Below are 18,600 nucleotides of genomic sequence, written 5' to 3' on the forward strand. Positions count from 1 at the left end.
CAGCTGGAAAGGGCACATTAATAGTGACTTTGTGCTCTCCAGCACCTGTGTCCTTACCAGAAATTTAGAAGGAGGATCAGCAGATGGGAGAAAAGGAGATGCCACCTTCCTTTCCTGCTCTGATGGCTGCCTGTTTCCTGGCCCCTGGCTCCTCAGGATTTCTGCCTGGTCTCAGAGGCTCTGTTCTCCAAGTGCTCAGGTGGTCCTCGTCATCCCCTCTGCTTCCTGCATTACTTTGCTGCCGGGATGACAGCCATGGGGTTGTCAGAAGAGGCTGGAGAGAGGCTCGGCTAATCTGAGAAATGGATGCTGCCCAGAGGGAAAAAGAAACAAAAGAAACCAAATGAAAAAAGGCAAAAAAAAGGGGAACCATTGTTTTCCCAACTGAGCTTCTAACAGGGTTGTGAGAAATTAAGTGGAGATTTGTGTCAATCTAATGGTGACACTCACCCATGTCTGTGTGTCTGCGAGCAATACAGACAGAGACCATGGGATTATTACTAAGAAGTGGTTTGAAAATCAGCTAAAATAAAGCATGGAAGTAAAGCTGAACAAAATAATTATATAACAATCAGCTTTTAGATAACAGCTTGTTCTAACAACCAAATATTAAACTTTAAACTACCTTGTATCTTTGTATAAACTAGTTTGAAGGAAAACTTGTAATCACTTAAAAAAGGGAAGTAAGACCAACGGGAGCTAAAAAGCTCTAGAAAAGCATTTTGAAACATGCCTTGAAACATTTTGAGTTTTGTAATAACTAAAGAAAGAGCCTATGAAGCTATTTTTAGAGAAGTTAGCTTTAAGTTGGAAAATGATTGAAAGAAAGCTTGCAAACTATATGCTGACTAACAAAATATACGCTTAGTTAAACAAACTGCTAATAGAAAACAATATTTTAAGAGAAAGATGAGAGACTACGGAGACAGCAGAAGACCGTCTCAGACCAGCTCCCCAACAGGTGTTCAAGAACCACAACCACTGATTAGGAGGGAAAACCAAGTAGAAAATAAGTAAGGATTTGAGAAAGTGAAGTTCTTAGAAAGGCATAAGAGACAAGCTTTGGAGACCTGAATTTGTGCATTGCTTAGGGTAGAGGCCCTCAACGCACCCAGCCCACTTGCTGTAAAAACTTGCTCAGCTTTTATCAAACCAATTAATAAATTGGCTATATTGCCTGATGTACTGGCAAGTCTAGCATTTTCATTTATAACAGAGTCAAGCTGGTTTCCTCTAGTGTCCAGAAACACACAGATACAAGTGGCAGAGCACAGATGGACTCAATTCTGGCATCTTCCTCCATAGCAGGGACAGCCGAGGAAGTGGCCCGTTCAGCAGCTCCCCATCTGCCACAAAACCTGGCAGCAAAGCCGCAGCGCTTCTCATCTACGTGACCGGGCCAGGCAGCACATGGGGCTGGCACAAATGCTGCTCGGCTGTCCCTGTTTGGCTGGCAGAAACTCCTAAGAGTGGGCCAGGAGGGACAAGCTGGGTCCCCTGTGAGGCTCACCCTCAGCCCCCACAGCCCCTGCCTTCCCACAGATCAGCCTAGAAGCGCTTGGCAGGGACTGCTTTCATTGGGATCTCCAAACCCCACTGCGGGCCTCTGTCCCCAGCACTGCGATACTTCAGTTCCTTGGCTAGCAGGTAAACCTGAAAACAGCACCCGAGAGCAAAAGAGGGCCTCAGAAATGACGAGAAGTTGAGAGTTCTCCTCTGAGCAACGGCTGTGAGAATTGGGCTTGTTTAGCCTGGAGAAGGGCAATCTGCAAGGAGACCTTTCAATATTTGAAGGGGCTTCTAAAGAAGATGAGGACACATCTATTAGCAGGGCCAATTGCAAGAGCCAAGGGGAAATGGTTTTAAACTAAGAGAGTTGATTCAGATTGGCTCTAAGGAAGAAAGTCTTTAGCAGGAGAGTGCTGAAACACTGGCACAGGTTGCCCAGAGAGCTGGCAGGTGCCCCAACGCTGGCAACATTCAAGGTCAGCTTGGCTGGGGCTCTGAGCAACTTGATCTACTTGAAGATATCCTTGCCAGTGGCAGGGGCCTTGGACTAGATGACCTTCAGCCGTCCCTTCTAATCTGAAGTAGTCTTGGATCCTACTTGGTTTTCATGTGAAAAGCAACCAGACTGGAGATTAAGATGAGGGGGGCCCATCTGATGCCCTGGAGCTCGGCCCAGGAGCAAACCCTGACAGGGAACACTCTTTGGCCTGCAGCCACTCTGCATTGTACCTCCAGAAGTTCCTTGGCAGAGCCTCTCTTGTCCACATCCATCTGCAGGCAACGTTCCAGAAAGTCACACAAGCTGGGATGTAGGCTTAGCTTGTCCAGATCTGGAACTCCTTGTGTGCCTATCAGATACTTAGCCTGAGGAAGAAGGAAACAGACTCTACGTGATTCTTTCATATCCTTAAGTACCCACCTAGACCCCATATTTGAAGGCCCAGTCTGCAGTGGCAATTTCTTGCCTAGCAAATGGTGAGAGATGAGCCTTTTCTCCCAAAAGAAAAAGGCCCCAGGGCTGCCTCAGCTATTCCAACATCCAGCAGCTCTTGCCTTGACAGCTTACGTGGGCCCCAGGGACATTTTAGAAGTGGGCCTTCTTGGAAGCTGTCCAAGCCGTGGGAATGGGATTGTGTCTAATGGAGACAGAGCAGAAGGCCACTGGCATGTGGGCTTATTTGCACCTTACCATAGCACTGGTTTTCCAAGTATACGGAGCCTCTCCTATGGCCATTTCTATTCCCACAATGCCAAGGGACCAGATGTCCACTTTGGGGCCGTATGGCTCTCTCCTGACAACCTCGGGTGCCATCCAGCGAGTGGTCCCGGCCATACACCTCGGTTTACTCTGCTCAGGGCTGAGCACAGCACAGAGGCCAAAATCAGCTGAGGAGACAAACAAACACTGCTTCAAGGAGGAAACCAAGGGAAAATGTTCCTCAGTCTAAGTCTCAGAATGCAATGCTGAATCAAGGTGGAAAAGGAGTTGTGCTCTTGTGCAGCCGCAGGGCTGCAGCCATGCATATGGGGAATTGTCCACTTAGCAAACCCAAACCATTCACACCGTGGCTTTCCTCATTCACCTGAAGCTTTAGACTGAACTTCTCTCCCTCTGCAGTGGGCACATACAAACCAACCTTGACACCTTGTTGCTCTCTACACCTCTTAGCACCTTGCAGCAGTGCCCTGAGCTTGCAGGAGTGCTGCGTGCACTCTCAGCAGCAGCTGGCAGCCACTCAAAAGCAGCCCCACACCACCTCCCCGCAGCGCTGCACCTGACTAAGAATACCCACCCAACTTGACAGAGCCATCCAGGCCCAGAAGTATATTGTCACTTTTGATGTCTCTGTGGATCACGTCATTGGCATGAAGGAAGGCCAGGCCTTGCAGGCACTGGGAGAGAAAAAAGAAACGGGAAGCCAAAAGTTAGCCTGATCTGATTGCATCACATGCCAAAGGAAACTGCTCCTGAAGATTCACAGATCTCAAAGGAGCAGTGAGTGGTGGCAAGAGGAAGAGCTTGCTGCTTCAACTCTAGAAGAGCACGATCATTCCAAGGGAAGACATATTAGTTGCTGAGGGGGAAACATCAGTCCTTGCTCGAGACTGTCCCCTGCAAAGCCAATGGGAATGAGTGCTGCTGCAGCTGATGTGCTTTCCCCATCCGGAGGACAAGCAACGGATTGCCAAAAGAGGAGAAGTCCCTGCCTTGGGTACCAAGGGGATGACTGTCAGCTGGGAGACTGGAGGACAAGGGTTATAAGGCTGCCTTGACAGCAGACCCAGAAGGAGCTCTTTTGTCAGTTTTCAGCAGCAAGCACCATGGTGGGGGCCATGCCATCCTTTGAAGGCCAGACCTGTGAGAGATGAGTCTCTCTTTGGCTTTGCCATAGGTTTAAAACTCAAACAGCAGCCACTTTGCACTTACAGGCAAAGAAGGCAATGCAGAATGGTTCTGGGCAAAGGCTTGGAGGGGCAAAGCACAGAACAGAAAATAAAACTGCAAAAGAGACAGAGGGTTCAACAACAGTAGATAAGTGTAAAGAAGACTGCAGTACAGGCAGGGCCACAGGCAGGCAGTTAAGTCCAGATGCTCTTGCTTCTCTGAAGCGTAAAAGAGCAATGCAGAAAGAAAGCTCTGAACATGGAATCACTCACTTAACAGCACCTTCCAAGGACAAGCCATGCCAAGCCATGGCAAGCACAAGCAGGATCCCTTACCTCCCGGCAGACCGTTGCTATGTGTCCTACAGCCATCGTTCCCATGTGGATCACCTTAGCTAAAGAGCCTCCGTCCATATACTCCAAGACCAGCAGGAGAATCTCATTCAGAAGGTAGCTGGAAGATGAAAACAACAGCGTGGAGATGAATGTGCACAGCTGAACTGCTGTATGGAAGGAAGGGTTACAGCTGAGTTTTGTTTCCAGGTCGCTGGTAAATGAAGATGGAATAAAATCAAGACCATCTCCACCTAGGCAATCCAGTGCTTGCAATCTGTGTCTGAATGAGGAAGGCACATCTGTGGAAAAGGAGACAGCTTAGGCGGCAAGTAGGGGAAAAAGACACATTTGTGATGGCCCAGATAAATCTGGAAGTGGACACATGCCAGCAGCTGCTTCATTATCTTCATATACCAATTGCACCATTAACTCCAGCAACAAGGGAACAGATTTCACAGCTTTTACCCCGGGCAGGCGAGTGTGCAGCACTGCAAAACACCCTTTGGAAAACGGTGCATAAAGGACAGTCACAAAGGGGAAAAACAATTTCAGACCTGGCAAACCATGTGTCTCCTAGCCTAGTCTTTTGGAATGCAAGGCAATGGAAAATGGTGGGAACAGTGCAAGGGAAATCATTTCTGTCATGCTTTCTCAGCACTTCTCCTGCAACACTCAGGAAAAACCATGTCCTCATAAGGACATGCAGTGAGTGAATGTGCAGGCTGCTGGCTTAGGAAGAGAGCCAGGTTTCTGAGAACAATCTTCAAGTTATTTATGCCGGGAACCGTTCCTGGGGACAAAATGCAATCTCCTCCCATGCCTGGCCCAGGAGTGGCTTGATGTTAATGGAAAGATGCATTTTCTGCCAGCGAGTAAAGACCTTTTAAACCTTTGCCTTGTGAGTATGGCAAGGAGAATTCCCAGAAAAATCCCAGAAGTACTTACCTTTCAAGGTAGGTGACAATATTTGGGTTCTTGTATTCCCTCATGACCAGGATTTCTTTCAATACCTCCTCGCAGCCCTGGTGCTGGAGATCAAGTTCCTTTACAGCCACCTGCAATGACATTGAAAGCCATTAGGTACAGACATTACAAGAGCCTCTTTCTCCTTGTGCTCATGGGCCACGATGCCTTGTCACCTCGGGAAAAAGGGACTCTAAAGCATCAACCACAAGGCGCTAACAACACTCTCTGCACCCACAGGCTTCTCAAATAGACTTGGTTTCTCACCACTATTATCATTTACACACGTTTTGTAAGCCAAAAGCAATTCTGCTTCTGTGAAAAGAAATTGAAATGGCTGGAAATATGCTAGCATTTCTAGGGACTGACCACTCACTGTTTCAGAACCGGCTGCCATTCTTGATTGTGCCCCAATGTAAATGCACAGCTACATTATGGAGAAAATGCTGTCCAAAAAAGAACTCTTAAGACAACTGAAAGTAAAGTTGTGTTTTCTCAAAACTTCCCTAACTTTTATAGTTTGGATTTTGCATCTCTGAAGAACATTTTTGAATGTGGTTTAGACTTGCAATTACTTTGTGGGTTTAAAAAACAATACTCCTTTCTGTGGCAGACACCCTCCATGTTATAGGCGTGGTTTAGGGCTTTTGGATTCCTCGTAGACCTCCCTCCGAGCGCAGTTCCTGAGCACAGCACTGCAGGTGGATAAGGAACTATCAGGAAGATGGAGTTGTATGTGCTGGGAGCCAGAAATGAGAAGTCAGGACTCTGAACTTTTAACCCCAAAGAGCAGTGTGGCTCTCCAAGACACCACCATGCCTGTTCAGGACAAATAGCATCCCTGTAATGGAATGTCACTGACACAGAACCAACACAAGGTTGTATTATTTAAGGCTCGTCATCAACTTCTTCTCATTGACCCGTGTGTGTGTGTGTGTGTGTGTGTGTGTGTGGGCCAGGTTCTCTAGGACTGAAACGCAAAACCGTGCTCCAGACAAAATCCCTCCTTCCTTAGATCTTGTATTATATTTACAAACTAAACCACATGATGGAAGATAATGGGCGATCCCATCTGTGTCAGAACCTGGGCTTAAGAGGAATTGGGCCAGAATGATGGCTGTTGCCATCAATCACTCTATGCATATTTATCCAGTAAGTTTGGACTAGCGTGTCCTTCTCTGAAACACACCACCGCCATCCCTGCATCCATTCAGGATGCAAGACAAAGTCTGTCCAAAATGCATTCTGCAGGCTGCCTCTAGGTAGGCTGTTTCTGTGGGACAGCCTTTGCAGCAAGGACAGGTGGCCCAAAGCTCTGGCCACAGGTCACATTGCAAGGGAAAGCACTCCAGAGCAGCAGAATCTGTGAGGGCTGTTGGCACTTACCGCTTGTCCTGTGGCAGTGTCAAAGGCCTTATAAACGGTTCCAAAACCCCTAGAAACAGAAGAGTGACAAGAACAGAGAAGCTGTTCAGTGCTGAGAAGTGAAAGGCAGCCCAGGCAGGAGCTCTCTGCTGCCCGGAGTGTCTGTAAAACACCATGGTTTGTCTACTCTTGTACCAGTAGCCCAGCAGCCCAGCAGCCCTCTGCATGCACCATGTTCAAGTGAAAAGCTCCATCCAACAGGAAGGAAGAGGGCTGCTACAAATCCCAAATGTACACACTAGATTATGGATGTGGGGGTTTTCTTCCCTTCTTCCTTTTTGTGCCTGTGTGTGTGTCTTTCCAGGCAATGGAACAGAGAGACCTGCTGGGCCTTCTCACCACTCTCTTTTCATTCTATCTGCCAAACTCAGGCAGCACCACGCAGCCTTCCTTATTGTCCTGAGCACTGAATATTGTTTTCAGCCAAAGACTGGAAAGAAATGCCACCGACAGCAGTTATCTGACAGCTATCAGGTGGGAAGCTGCTCTCACAGTTTTCCTTCATCAGTGTGGCCGTATTACTTTGAATCATACAAAACCATGTCTCCTAGGAAAAGCAGCCAAGTGGTGCCACACGCTTGAGGGACAGCACGGCTTCCAGGTCCTCCTCCTGGAGGCAGGCAAGAAATTGCCAGCATCCAGTTACCTTGGATGATGCCTTGTGATCAGTAGTGAGACAGGGACAATCTAAAGCCAGGCTGTGAAGATGCTTGCAGCTGGCCTGACTTCCCACTTGATATTGCACCAGCAAAATACCTGGCCCATGCACAAGTAAGCTTGGCTGCACTCACCCACTACCAATAAGTTCCCATCCAGTGTATTTCCTCTCTGGATCTCCCACGCTCACAACACTCCCTGAAAGAAACAAAACACAAGAACAAACTTCAAAGGAGAGATACCGACTTGCAGGAGATCTGAAACTCAGCTCCACTCTCTGGGACTCTGAGCAATTTATGGTCGGTTGGCAACAAGAACAACAGCAGCAGCAGCCCCAGCAAGGCAGGCAGCTCTGTAGCACACATGGCCTGCACAGAGTCTGATCTCCACACTCCTTTGAAAGGTTACCTTGAGAGGAAACTAAGCCCATGGAGAAAGCATCAGAGCAGACCAACATCAGAAAACAACAGGCACCAAGGCAAGTAGCTGTCATTTACAAATCAGAAGGAGAGCTGAAAAATCAGGAGCCTTCATTTCCTTGGGAATGCACACTCTCTTGTAAGATTCAGCAAAAGATTTCCTACTTCCAAAGACTAAATGCACTCTGGGATCTGGGATGAATTTTTACCAACAGCTGCTTTTTGCAGAGCAGAAAGAATATTGCAACGTGAATTCCAGGAGCGTAGGGGACCTGGTCTACCTCTCAGCATTTTGCCTAAAGAATGCCTTGCCACTTGTCAAGAACAGCAGCTCATGCTATAACCAAGAACAATGGCTGGAAGAATTAGGATCCTCTTCATTGCTGAGCAGGCTAAGTTCTGAAGATGACTTTGCCCATTCCCCATGGGCACTGAAGAAATACAAGTACTTGTCTTCAGCCTGGGGTGCAGCAGTCTCTAGCACTGGACTCGGCCTCTTCAGCACCACCCACGTGCCCTATCTTCCCAAATGGGCACAGTGGAGATGGGTAACAAGGACAGCGCCGCTCCTCAGGCGCTGCCGTGGCACAGACTGCTGCCCAAGTGAGACGCTGATTCTTTCACAAGTCCAGGCAAAGCTGTGCCAATGGGGAGGCAGCTAAATCCTCACAGCTCAGGAAGGCTCCAGCCTCTGCAGTCACACCAGCCATCAGTGGCAGGGCAGGTAGGACAAAAAGCTTGGCAAAGCCCACCAATGGCCACAGACAACCACTGTGAAGAAGCCAGAGTCAGACTGAGTCCCATTACAAGCTGGTGCCCCACTCGACACAGACCATGACTGCCACTGAGTCCAGACCCACACAGGACTGGATCAATGCCCCTTTTGACCCAACAGTTGACGGCAGACTCTGAGTAAACTGGGCTCTGTTCAGTACCCAACCTGTTATTCTCTGACAGCCCTGCCCTGGCAGATATTACATGCAAGAAGCAACTTGGCTGTACTGCAGAGTCACCAGGGCCATGGTGTGCTTTCCTAGAGCATGATCCGAGCAGGGATTGAGGCCAGGGCTTGGCTCTCCAGGAGTATTGATGGGCCGGGCATTAGCTGTGACAAAGTGGCCGGTACCAGGGGAACGTGCAGCAGAGGGGCTGCAGCCTTCCTCCTGAGAACTGCCTGCAGGGCACTTGGATCTCACTGTGCCACATAGATGCATTGTCTCTTTGATGCATCTTCCTAAGCATACAAGTAAAATATCAAAGAGGGATTGTAAAGAAAAAGTCTTCTGTTTCTCTGCTTTTCGTGCACTTGGAAAACACCTCTTCCTCTCTGACTCCGAAAGATTCTTCTAAGAATATGGTATTTTAACTTCTGGGGCCTACTGAAAAGACCTCTTCCTCTCCTATTTCTGCTGTCACCTGATACCCTTTTCAAGGAGGTTGGGCTAACCAAAATATAGAATTCTTACCAAAACCAACTGCAGGAGGAAGAGGAAAAGTCCTAACAGTCATCAAAACAACACCAGTATGAAAGCAGCCATACAGCCAAGCAATTTCTCTGAAGTGTTTGGTCTCCAATGACTGGTGACAAGAAAGGAGTCGAGAGGCAATCTAGGACGCCAACAGTTAGGATCCATTTAGCCAGACTAGCACACACACATGTTCCCTGGGTCATTTGCTAGGTCGCAACCATCAGTTGCCACCCACTCCCAGCTGCCCTCTAAGGCAAAGGGAATGGCCCAAAGTGCTCCCTGGATGCCTCTGAGTACCACAAGGACTTCTGTAGGGAATCCAGAATGTCTGTCGGACACCAGAATGAGGACGAATATGCTGTAGTACAGCAGGCACACACACTATAATACACAGCTTGTTCGGACAAAGGATGTACAGGACGTACTCAGCAGCTTCAGGCAATGCTTCTCTCTCCGCTGCTCTGACTCCTGCCTTGGGCGGGACGAACTGCTCCTGCTCAGGTTTTCAGGCTGCGGAGGGAAGGCTCCTTTGGAAGATGCTGCTGCAGCGCCCACGTCCATCTGGAACAAGAAATTGGTTGGTGTCACAAAGGTGGCTGGCAGAGATGCCCCAGAGAGCGCATATCAAAGGCAAGCCCTTAGGAACAACACTTGTGTTAGGCTGCAAGCTGAGCTCTCAACTCTTCCCGCTCAAGTCCAACCCCACCAAGCAGGCAGAGACTACAGCTTGTCACAGCCAGCCCGAGTAGAGACTGTGGAAGGGAAAGAACAAGTTTCAATTTCACCCTGTCCTGAGGACTGCATTCACCATGGACAGGGACAACTTGTTCAGAATCCATGTGGGTCACCATGTTGACCTGAAGAAAGCCCCAAAAAGAAAGCGAGCACCAGGAGGCCAGCAGAAATACATTCTGAGCATTGCTGGCCCACAGCCAAAGCACTAGCCCTGCTGCCCAGGGCAGCAGCTGAGATTCAGCAGCCCAGGAAGTGTCCTTCTGAGCAGCTGCAATGGAGAGCACAGCACATGGCAGCCAGAGGCATGGCCTCCATCCTCCTGCTGCTCTGCAGGGGAAAGGTTAGAAGGGCAGTGACCACTTGTTGCATGACTGCAGTGCCTACTGCTCTTTCACTCACCTGCTCTTGCTCTGCCAGCCTGTACTGCAGCATCTGCTGCATCCTTTTCATTTCCTCCTTGTGCCTTTCCTGCATTGCCTTCATCTTCCACTGAGCTTCCTGCACCACTGCCTGCAGCTCGTCCTGGATATTTGGTCAAGAAAATTCTTACTAGCACCTGCCATCAAGTGGCAGGTGGAATCCAACCATGCTCAGGTTTCTCCTTTCCCAGTCTCCAAAGACCTTCCATTCAGAAGCACTTCCTTCAGCTTCTCTACCCAGCTCCAGCCCTTCCATCCTAACTCTTCTTCCTGCTGCTCAGCGCTGGAGCCTGTCACGCTCTGTGCTCCCAGTGCCTGCAATAGTCCTTGCCTCCCCTTTCCTGACATGCAAACTTCACGTCCTCATTACTGCCCTTCCCTCTGCTACCCGCCTAGTCAGGCTCACCTGCCAATCTTCCTGCTGTTCCTCCAGCTCCTGCTTCAGCAGATCTACCTTCCGCTGCCTATGATTAAGCTTTCGCTGCAGCTGGTGCACCCTCTGCAAGAGAGTAGCCTCCTGGTGCTGGAGCTGCACAGGAAAAAAGAGAAGATGGCATTAAACTTCCCACACAACACTTGTGTGGCAAGCAAGGTTGATGTGCTCACACTTTCCCAAAAGCATTTTGCTCTTTTTCTCTTGTTGAACTAGGGACAGCTAAGGGACAATCCCACCCAGACAGTGTCCAGGAAAGCAGTGCCCACAAGGAGCCCAGAGGAGCCCAAAACAACACAGAAACTCTCTTTGCACACGCGTTGCCTCTTGGCCGGCTCTAGTTCTTATCTTTTCTTCTTCCGCTTGCGAGATGGCAACTTCCTGCTTCATCTCAAGCAACCTTTTCTCCTGCTCCCTCTGTACCTCAGCCACCAGGTTCTCCCTTTGCTCCAGCTGCTCCCAAGCCTCCAAACGCTGTTGTTCCAGCTGCCTTTCCTGATGAGAGGAAGAGACGCTTCCAGATGAAGGCCCAGTCATTCTCCCCAAAGAAAATAAGGCAAGTTGCATCATACCCACAACCCTCCTACTAAGGAGTTCACAGTAGTGGCTTTGTGCCCGCCACAACTCCTGTCCTAATGAGAAACTCAGTAGGAGGGTCAGCAAGTGGAAGGAAAGGAGATGCCACCTTCCTTTGCCACTTTGACGGCTGCCTGTTTGATCAGGCCCCTCCCTCCTCAGGATTTTTGCCTCTTCTCAGAGGCTGTGTTCTCAATGTCCCCCTGTCCTTTGATCAAGGAAAAGCTGCAGGTGGACTGCAGGATGACAACAAGGCCAGCACCCCCATGCCTTAATCACAAGACAGGCCACCAGCTGAAATACCAGCAACATGGGGCCTGCTGAGAATGCTTCAAGGCCAAAGGGAAGACCTCTGTCCACCGTGGAAGGACAGAAAGCAAGGAACCCAGTTGCTGGGACTGCAGTTGGCAGCAAGGTCAGCAGACTGCTGCATGGCACGAGGGCATTGGAAACATCCTGCTCCTTCTCTGCTGCCATGCTTTGTGTGGGCAGCACTCAGCCTCCAGGAGACCTCGGCTTTTTCACACCCTGAAACCGTGGCTGCATTCAGTGTCCCAGCAGATCCCTCTGGCCATTCTCAGCCCCTCAACTCTGAGCCCTTGAAGCCCTCTGCTGCCTGGCCCAGCAACATCTGGCCTACAGTAGAGCCTTGCCACTGTGTCACATACTCAGGCTGCTATTCTCCTATGCCAGCCCACTAAGCTTGCCTGAAAAATTCAGGTGCATATTGTTTCCTACCTGTTCTTGCAGGAGCTTCCTCTTTTCCTCTTCCTGAGCAGATTGCCATTGTCTCAGACCCTGGCTGAACTGCTCTTCGGCACAGCGGAGCTGCTGAGCCATTTCTTCCAGTTGCTGCTGGCTGAGAGATCTTAGAGCTTGCAGCTCCTGACGAAGGCCCCTCACATCCTCTGCAAGCATGAACAACACTCAGAGACTCTGCTGACCTTAAGCCCTTTCTGTTTTAGCCAAGGAGGGACCTGTTCCCAGCTCCTTCACTCCTCGGTAGCCCTGCGCACAGAGCTGCTTTCACAGCAACTGCACTAGGCAGGGCCATCGCCAGACACAAAGCGCACGAGGCTCTCACCAAGTATCACCTCCTTGGCCTGCATGGCTGTGCGCACTTGGCCTTCCAGGTGGCTCCTGGTGATCTCCAGCTCCAATACCTGCTGCTGAGCCTCCAACAGGCTGCATTTCAAGCTCTCCTTCTCTGACCTACAAGTTGTGGGAAAGAAGAGAAATTGTTCCTGGCACACACAAACACATTTTCTAGGAAGATGTGCCTTAAGATCCCGACACCCGAGGATGGAAAATGCCTGGCGTGGAAACTCAGATCCAAGACTATTTCTACCACTTCAAATAGCAAAGCAGGCCCCTCCAGGTGGTTGGCCAGCCTTTCCCCATGACTTAGCCCTGCTCAGAAAGGCCAGCTGAGTTTGATCTCAGCAGCCAAAGCTCAAATTGCCTTTGCCTCCCATATCCCACAGGGGTGGCTATGCCCACAAAGTCTCTGCCAGGGAGCAAAAGCCCAGCCTCTGCTCACAGCCCTGAGCTCATCTGCACTTCCAAGTCACTCTGCAGGGGGACAGAACACAGTGTTCTCCTGGCTGACTCATCAGTGTTTAATGCCATTCATCGTGTACGTAGAGATACTTCATTTTCCAGAGACTCTCCAAGGTAAAGAGACTAAAGCTATGCACTGGAGCATAGGTGAAAACACCAGCTTCTAGCAGCATGAGAAAGAAACCAGAGCTAGGATTTGATCGGAACAAGAACTATCCTGGAGGAGGGAAAGGTATCCTGCCATTTAAATTACTGGAATTCTGTGAACAAGAACAATTGCGACATTTGTTTTTGGCTAACTAAGCCAGCAGCGCTCACTAAGTTTTGGCACTCTTTAAAAAGGAAGAGGGACCAGCCAAATGGTCCTTGACAAGTTCCAGTGGGTGGGTGGACAAGTGAGCAAGAATCAGTGCTCAGCATAAATCCCCAGAGACACTCAGGAAGTCGTAAGACCTTTCCCTTCTGCTGCTGCTGCTCAAAAGCAACTCTAGGTCCTGCACTATACTTCACAAGTGTTAGCTCAGAAATGTCTTCCATAAAGTCCTGCCCAGGGTCTCCTCCCTGCCTTTACCTGGCCTCTCCCAGCTGCTCCGAAAGGCCTCGTAGCTCCCGCTCCGTGGCTGCCAGTCGGGCTTGCAGGGCAGCGTTCTCTTGTGCCAGCGCTGCCTTCTCGCTGCACACCTGGGACAGGATGTGCCCTTGGCGAGAGAACTCCTGGAGCAGCTTCTCCAGATGCCTGTGAGCTGGCCGCTGAGGGCGGCAAACCTGGAACTGCGGGGGGCACCATTTTTCAAGAAGAACAACACCACAGTCTCGGGCTTAGCTTGCTGCCAGAAGCAACATTTGGGGCGGTCTTGCCAAGGGCAGCTTCCTCTCCCACAGGAGCTGCCTAGGAATAAGGTGAGCATACCTTTGGCACTGCCTGAGGAACCTCTTCTTTCCGCAGATCTCTCTGCAGCTGTGATTCCTCCTCTGGCTCTGCTGCCATTTCAAACGCCCTCTCCAGTGAGGAGGGGCGGTTTCTCCCAAATGCAGCCAACTCCTTCCATCTACAAGAGAGGCACACACAAACAAGCCTTTCATAGCAACACAGCCTCCTTGCAAAACCACGACTACGTACGATGTCCCACATAGGCCATCCTCAGGGACTTGCAACAGCCCTCTAGATCCACCTCAAGAGAATGCTGGAATGGCCTGGCTAGAGCAGCATCGCTCTTTGTCATTCCTGCAGGTGAAAGAGTCACCACTGAGGAAGTCAACAAGCTTCCAGAAACCACAGAAACACTTCCAGAAAGCTCAGGATCTCTCAGCTGAACAGCTTCCTGCCTGCTAGGCCTTACGCTCCTCTCTGATACACTGGCTACTGTACTTGCAAAAGTTCTTTGGCTAAGTCAGGCTTGCTAAGTCCAGATGAGGACAGCCACAATTACTCTTGCTTTCACTAGTGCAACAAGGAAAGAGCCCTGAGCTCATCTGCACTTCCAAGTCACTCTGCAGGGGGACAGAACACAGTGTTCTCCTGGCTGACTCGTCAATGTTTAATGCCATTCATAGTGTACCTAGAGATACTTCATTTTCCAGAGACTCTCCAAGGTAAAGAGACTAAAGCTATGCACTGGAGCATAGGTGAAAACACCAGTTTCTAGCAACATGAGAAAGAAACCATAGCGGGGATTTGATCTGAACAAGAACTATCCTGGAGGAGGGAAAGGTATCCTGCCATTTAAATTACTGGAATTCTGTGAACAAGAACAATTGCGACATTTGTTTTTGGCTAACTAAGCCAGCAGCGCTCACTAAGTTTTGGCACTCTTTAAAAAGGAAGAGGGACCAGCCAAATGGGCCTTGACAAGTTCCAGTGGGTGGGTGGACAAGTGAGCAAGAATCAGTGCTCAGCTAGAATCCCCAGAGACTCTCAGGAAGTTGCAACACCTTTCCTTTCTACTGCTTCTGATCAAAAGCACCTCTAGGTCCTGCACCATACTTCACAAGAGTTAGCTCAGAAAAGTCTCAAGATTTTCACCACGACCCTCAGGCTCTGAGGGAGGAGATAGGTATGAACTTGCAATCCAATTCCAAAAATCAAAGGATCCCTGCATGGTTTAGGCTGGCAGGGATCCCTGGAAGCTTCTAGCCCAGACTTTAGCTCCAAGCACCTGGCATCAGCTACGGCATCTGGAAAGGCTGCTCAAGGCTCCATCTAGCTGGGGCTTCCAAATTTCTAGAGGTGAAATGTGCACAAGCTCTCTGAGGGGCTTCTTCTGCTGCATGATTGCCTTTGGGGTTCAGTGCTTCTCCTTAGGCCCAGCCTGAAGCTCCCTTGCTCCTACTCTGCTCCAGTTTGCAATGCTTCTTGTCAAGCTTGGAGGAGTGAGTCCCAGGAGGCAGCTATGCTGCAGCTCAGTCGGCTGCAGCCAGACCTGCCCATGGGCTGCCTTCCCCCAACACTGCTGAGCCAGTCAAACGATGACAAAGTCAAATTGGTTCTTTGACGCTGGGCCTCCTAAAGCCCAGCAATGCCCAGCCCTGATCAGAGAAAGCGAGAAAGCCTAGCACACACCTGAACTCCAGGGCGCTTTGCACCTGATCCCTGCTCTGCTGCTGCTCCACCTTTCTTGCCTGGGCCGAGGAGTCCTGACTGGCAAGAATCTCTCCTGTTGGGGCCTGCAGGGAAGGAGCAGGGGAAAAGCACAGACAAGCAATAAGAGCAGGGATGTTGGCTCCTGAGAGCTGGCAGCAGCAGCAAGCGGAGACACAGGTCACCTGGGGGCAAAAGCTGTTGTGTCTTGGTGCTAATGGGAGTAACAACATAAGTCTTGAGTTGCTGTGAAAGTGTCTGAATAGAAGCAGGGAACATTTCCCTGCTCAGTTCTGGTCAACTGGCTTCCCCTCAGGATTTCAGGTATTAGGGAGAAGCCAATAGGAACTGCCTTCCAGTCTTTCAGAGACAGACATTGTCTCTGCCATGCAGACACTGACATGGACTTTCATTTGGCCTGCCAGGCTGACATTAGGCTGCAACAGACCAAGCCCAAAGCTTGCTCCACTATTCTCTGACACCAGGAATGTCAAGGGTGCAATTCCCACTCACCAAACCATGGACTTGACTCCTTCCACGTTTCAGGCGACCTGCCGGAGACAAAGGAAAATGAGCCAGGTGCTGTTGGAAAACTCTCTGATCCTTAGTAGTCAGTGCCTCCATTGTAGCTCACTGTCCACCATGCAACTAAAGCAGCTTGTTTCCTCCCTTTCCTAGACTGGTTTTTTGGTTTTTTTCCTAAACTGCATGCAGTATTTCCCTTTTTGCACTTTCTGGAAACAATTCCTCAGAAAAGCTTCCCCCAAACGCCTCTCAGCGCTTGCACATCTCTTTGGACACAGCACAGGCCCAGCCCCAGGGTGCAGGAGCACACACAAAGTGCTCAGCTTTTGGCCCTTCAGAGCAAAGCCACTCACTATTGTAGCACACTGAGGGGGTCCAGTTAGACAGGCACATCCCTTGTATGTATCCTTATGGCATCTTTATGGCACTTTTGTTCCAATATGCAGCCCCAAGGGAACAACTTCTACTTACGTCTCAGACCACTAAATAGTTTGCGGCATGACACAGATGAAAAAGCCCTGCCAACTGCTCTACGGACTTGCTCCATCTCTTCAGCAGGGCTGCTCGAGTCCGCAGGCCAAAACACAAAAACAGAGAAAACTCTCTGTTGCACAGACCGTGCAAGGAAGAGAAAAAAAAAAAAGGATACCCGCAGCAACCCGCGGACTGTAAAAGAATAAGGGAAAAATCCAAAAGAAATGTGCACAGGTGTGCAGACTACACCACACGTGTAACCTGTCTGCACACCCTACAACTACAGGGGAAAGAAAAGGATGCCTGCACGAGTCCACAGACTCATACAAGAGCAGGCAAAGAAAAAAAGACTCCCTTTTCAGGGCACAGACTGCTGCCTGAGAACACCACAATACAGCGTCCTCCTGCAACGAGCACGCCAAGAGCCGCTCTGAACGCTGAGGCCTTGCGTGCACCAGGGCAACTTCCCCTTGACAGCGCTGTGACGTGGCAGCCCGCCGCTGACATCACAATAGCAGCCGCTCTAGGTGGGTCTGTGAATTCATGCATTGTGGGAAACGGAGAAATGGAAAATTCCACAGATGCTGAAGGCTTCAATCTGCAGCCTTGGAAAGAGCTTGGGGTAATGTCATGATGAAGGTACACAGAAAGGAGTTACCTAAGTGAGTCTTTGGAGTTTCCTGCAAGGAAGAAGCCCTGGGACAGCAAGCAGCATTCCCAGGCTGCTCTCAGGGGGAAAATCCCAACAAGCTGAGGACTCTGGATGAATGGGTGAATATTGATTGTGAGCTACACTGGCCTGCAATGGCAAGGTTCTGGCCACAAAAGTAAGGGGCACTTAGTGTACTCGTGTCAAAATTCTGCATCTTTCTGGAAACCAGAGGAACACTGCCTCCTCCTGTGAGGAACTCAGCTTGGGAAGCAATCCTTCCCTCTGCTTTGGGTTTTGTCTTTTTCATTCTGGACAGCAGCTGTTTGTAACACCAGCCGAGCCTGCGTCCAGCCTGGCTGACTGGACCCTGTCAGCAAAGGAAGAGCAGGAAGCCTGCAGAGGAGGCAGTGGTGCTTGAGGAGGCTTTGTGCCCTGCCGGCTCAGCGCAGGCCTGGCAATCAAACGCCCTGAAGCCTGCCCTCCATGGCAAGATTCCCTTGCTCGCCGGGCTGCGCTTAAGCTGTGAGTTGCCCTGGCGCTGTGCGTTGCTCTGGCGCTGTTGCGGACGGACGGACAGACGGCCGGCCGGGCCCGTCTGTGGCTCGGCCCTGCTCCGCAGCCGCCCGAGGCTCTCCCCCCTCACAGAGGGGCCCCGCCCCGCCCCGGGCGCCCCCTGGTGGCTGCCCCGCCCCGCCCGCCCCGCGCGGGGGCGCCCCCTTCCCATGGCGCCCCCAGCGGCAGCCGCCCCTCCCTGCAGGCACGGAGCGGCCTCGGGCCCTGCTGCTCATCCTGGCACTTGTGTCCCTTCTCTGCCAACAGCCAGAAGGCTTGAAAGGAAGTGCTCAACAACCGTTTCCCTCTGTGTCAGCTGCCCCCTGCCCAGCGAGGCAAACATTGACTTTCAGATAAGCATTGGACAAGTGACAGGTGTGGTTATTTAAAGCCCGGGAAGAGTGGATTCCATCCCTCTAGGGAGATGAGCCCAGGAAGAATTGCCCCACCCTGGACCCTCCTGCGCTGGCCTTGTGGGGTGGCAGCCCAGGGAGTTCAGATTGCGCTTGAGCCCCTGGGGTTTCTCCCTTGCTATGTTCCTATTAGACCCCAACCTTAAAACTCCACCCTGGTTCTGTCCCATAAACCCACCACCTTGTCTCTGTCTGGGGCTCTCTGTCTCTGGATCTAAGTTGAGTTTTTTCCTGCGTTGAAGAAATGGTTTCCTGTCGCCTTGAAAACTCAGCTTCTGAGCTTGCTCACATGGTTTTCTAAAGACTTTCCCAGGACTGTAACTCTAAACATAGAGATGTGTCCATTCTTTCTGATACACGTCTTGTGATGGACATCTCTCATGGCCAGTGCAGTTGGGAAAGTGTTATCCTGACCATCCAATCCCTGGCCGTGGTCAGAAACCTCTAAATCCTGGGAGAAGAAATAAACTCTTCCTTTCACCACACCTGGAGCTGTGTCCGTGTGATCTGTTCATCTCCA

The 18,600-nt window shown here is 50.5% G+C and overlaps 2 protein-coding genes and 1 long non-coding RNA gene across 3 annotated transcripts in view; 1 reads left to right on the forward strand and 2 right to left on the reverse strand.

Annotated features, from left to right (window-relative positions):
* LOC147648269 (serine/threonine-protein kinase PAK 3-like) overlaps positions 1–309 on the reverse strand; it is a 50,420-nt gene extending 50,111 nt beyond the window's left edge. Inside the window, exon 1 of the mRNA XM_086869825.1 lies at positions 58–309. The gene's annotated coding sequence lies outside the window, so the exon portion shown is untranslated. The remainder of the gene's footprint in view (positions 1–57) is intronic.
* Positions 226–17,769, reverse strand: LOC147648273 (uncharacterized). The gene is made up of 19 exons (XM_086869831.1): positions 16,461–17,769; positions 15,978–16,015; positions 15,447–15,550; positions 13,797–13,935; positions 13,458–13,657; positions 12,411–12,538; positions 12,065–12,234; positions 11,174–11,245; positions 10,724–10,846; positions 10,298–10,420; positions 9,589–9,724; positions 7,410–7,473; positions 6,580–6,628; positions 5,176–5,285; positions 4,231–4,348; positions 3,303–3,402; positions 2,699–2,895; positions 2,239–2,373; positions 226–309 (listed from the first exon to the last, which is right to left on the reverse strand). The coding sequence occupies exons 1-19, from the start codon at positions 16,534–16,536 to the stop codon at positions 265–267; spliced, it is 2,127 nt and encodes a 708-aa protein (XP_086725957.1). The 5' UTR covers positions 16,537–17,769; the 3' UTR covers positions 226–264.
* LOC147648274 (uncharacterized) lies at positions 17,554–18,027 on the forward strand. Its single transcript, XR_015281158.1, has 2 exons — positions 17,554–17,637; positions 17,935–18,027. It is a non-coding gene; the product is annotated as an uncharacterized LOC147648274 (long non-coding RNA).
* The last annotated feature ends 573 nt before the right edge of the window (positions 18,028–18,600 follow it).

The sequence above is a fragment of the Cyanistes caeruleus genome, chromosome Z, assembly GCF_971803275.1.
Source record: "Cyanistes caeruleus chromosome Z, bCyaCae1.hap1.1, whole genome shotgun sequence".
NCBI lineage: Eukaryota > Metazoa > Chordata > Aves > Passeriformes > Paridae > Cyanistes > Cyanistes caeruleus.

Excerpts from the sequence above, each read along its gene's own strand:
- LOC147648273 (XM_086869831.1), bottom strand. The coding sequence starts at position 16,536 with ATGGAGCAAGTCCGTAGAGCAGTTGGCAGGGCTTTTTCATCTGTGTCA. Across the intron at positions 11,246-12,064 it reads GGAAGCTCCTGCAAGAACAG|GAAAGGCAGCTGGAACAACA; the intron begins GTAGGAAACAAT and ends TCCTCTCATCAG. Across the intron at positions 2,896-3,302 it reads GGATGGCTCTGTCAAGTTGG|CTGATTTTGGCCTCTGTGCT; the intron begins GTGGGTATTCTT and ends TTGTCTCCTCAG.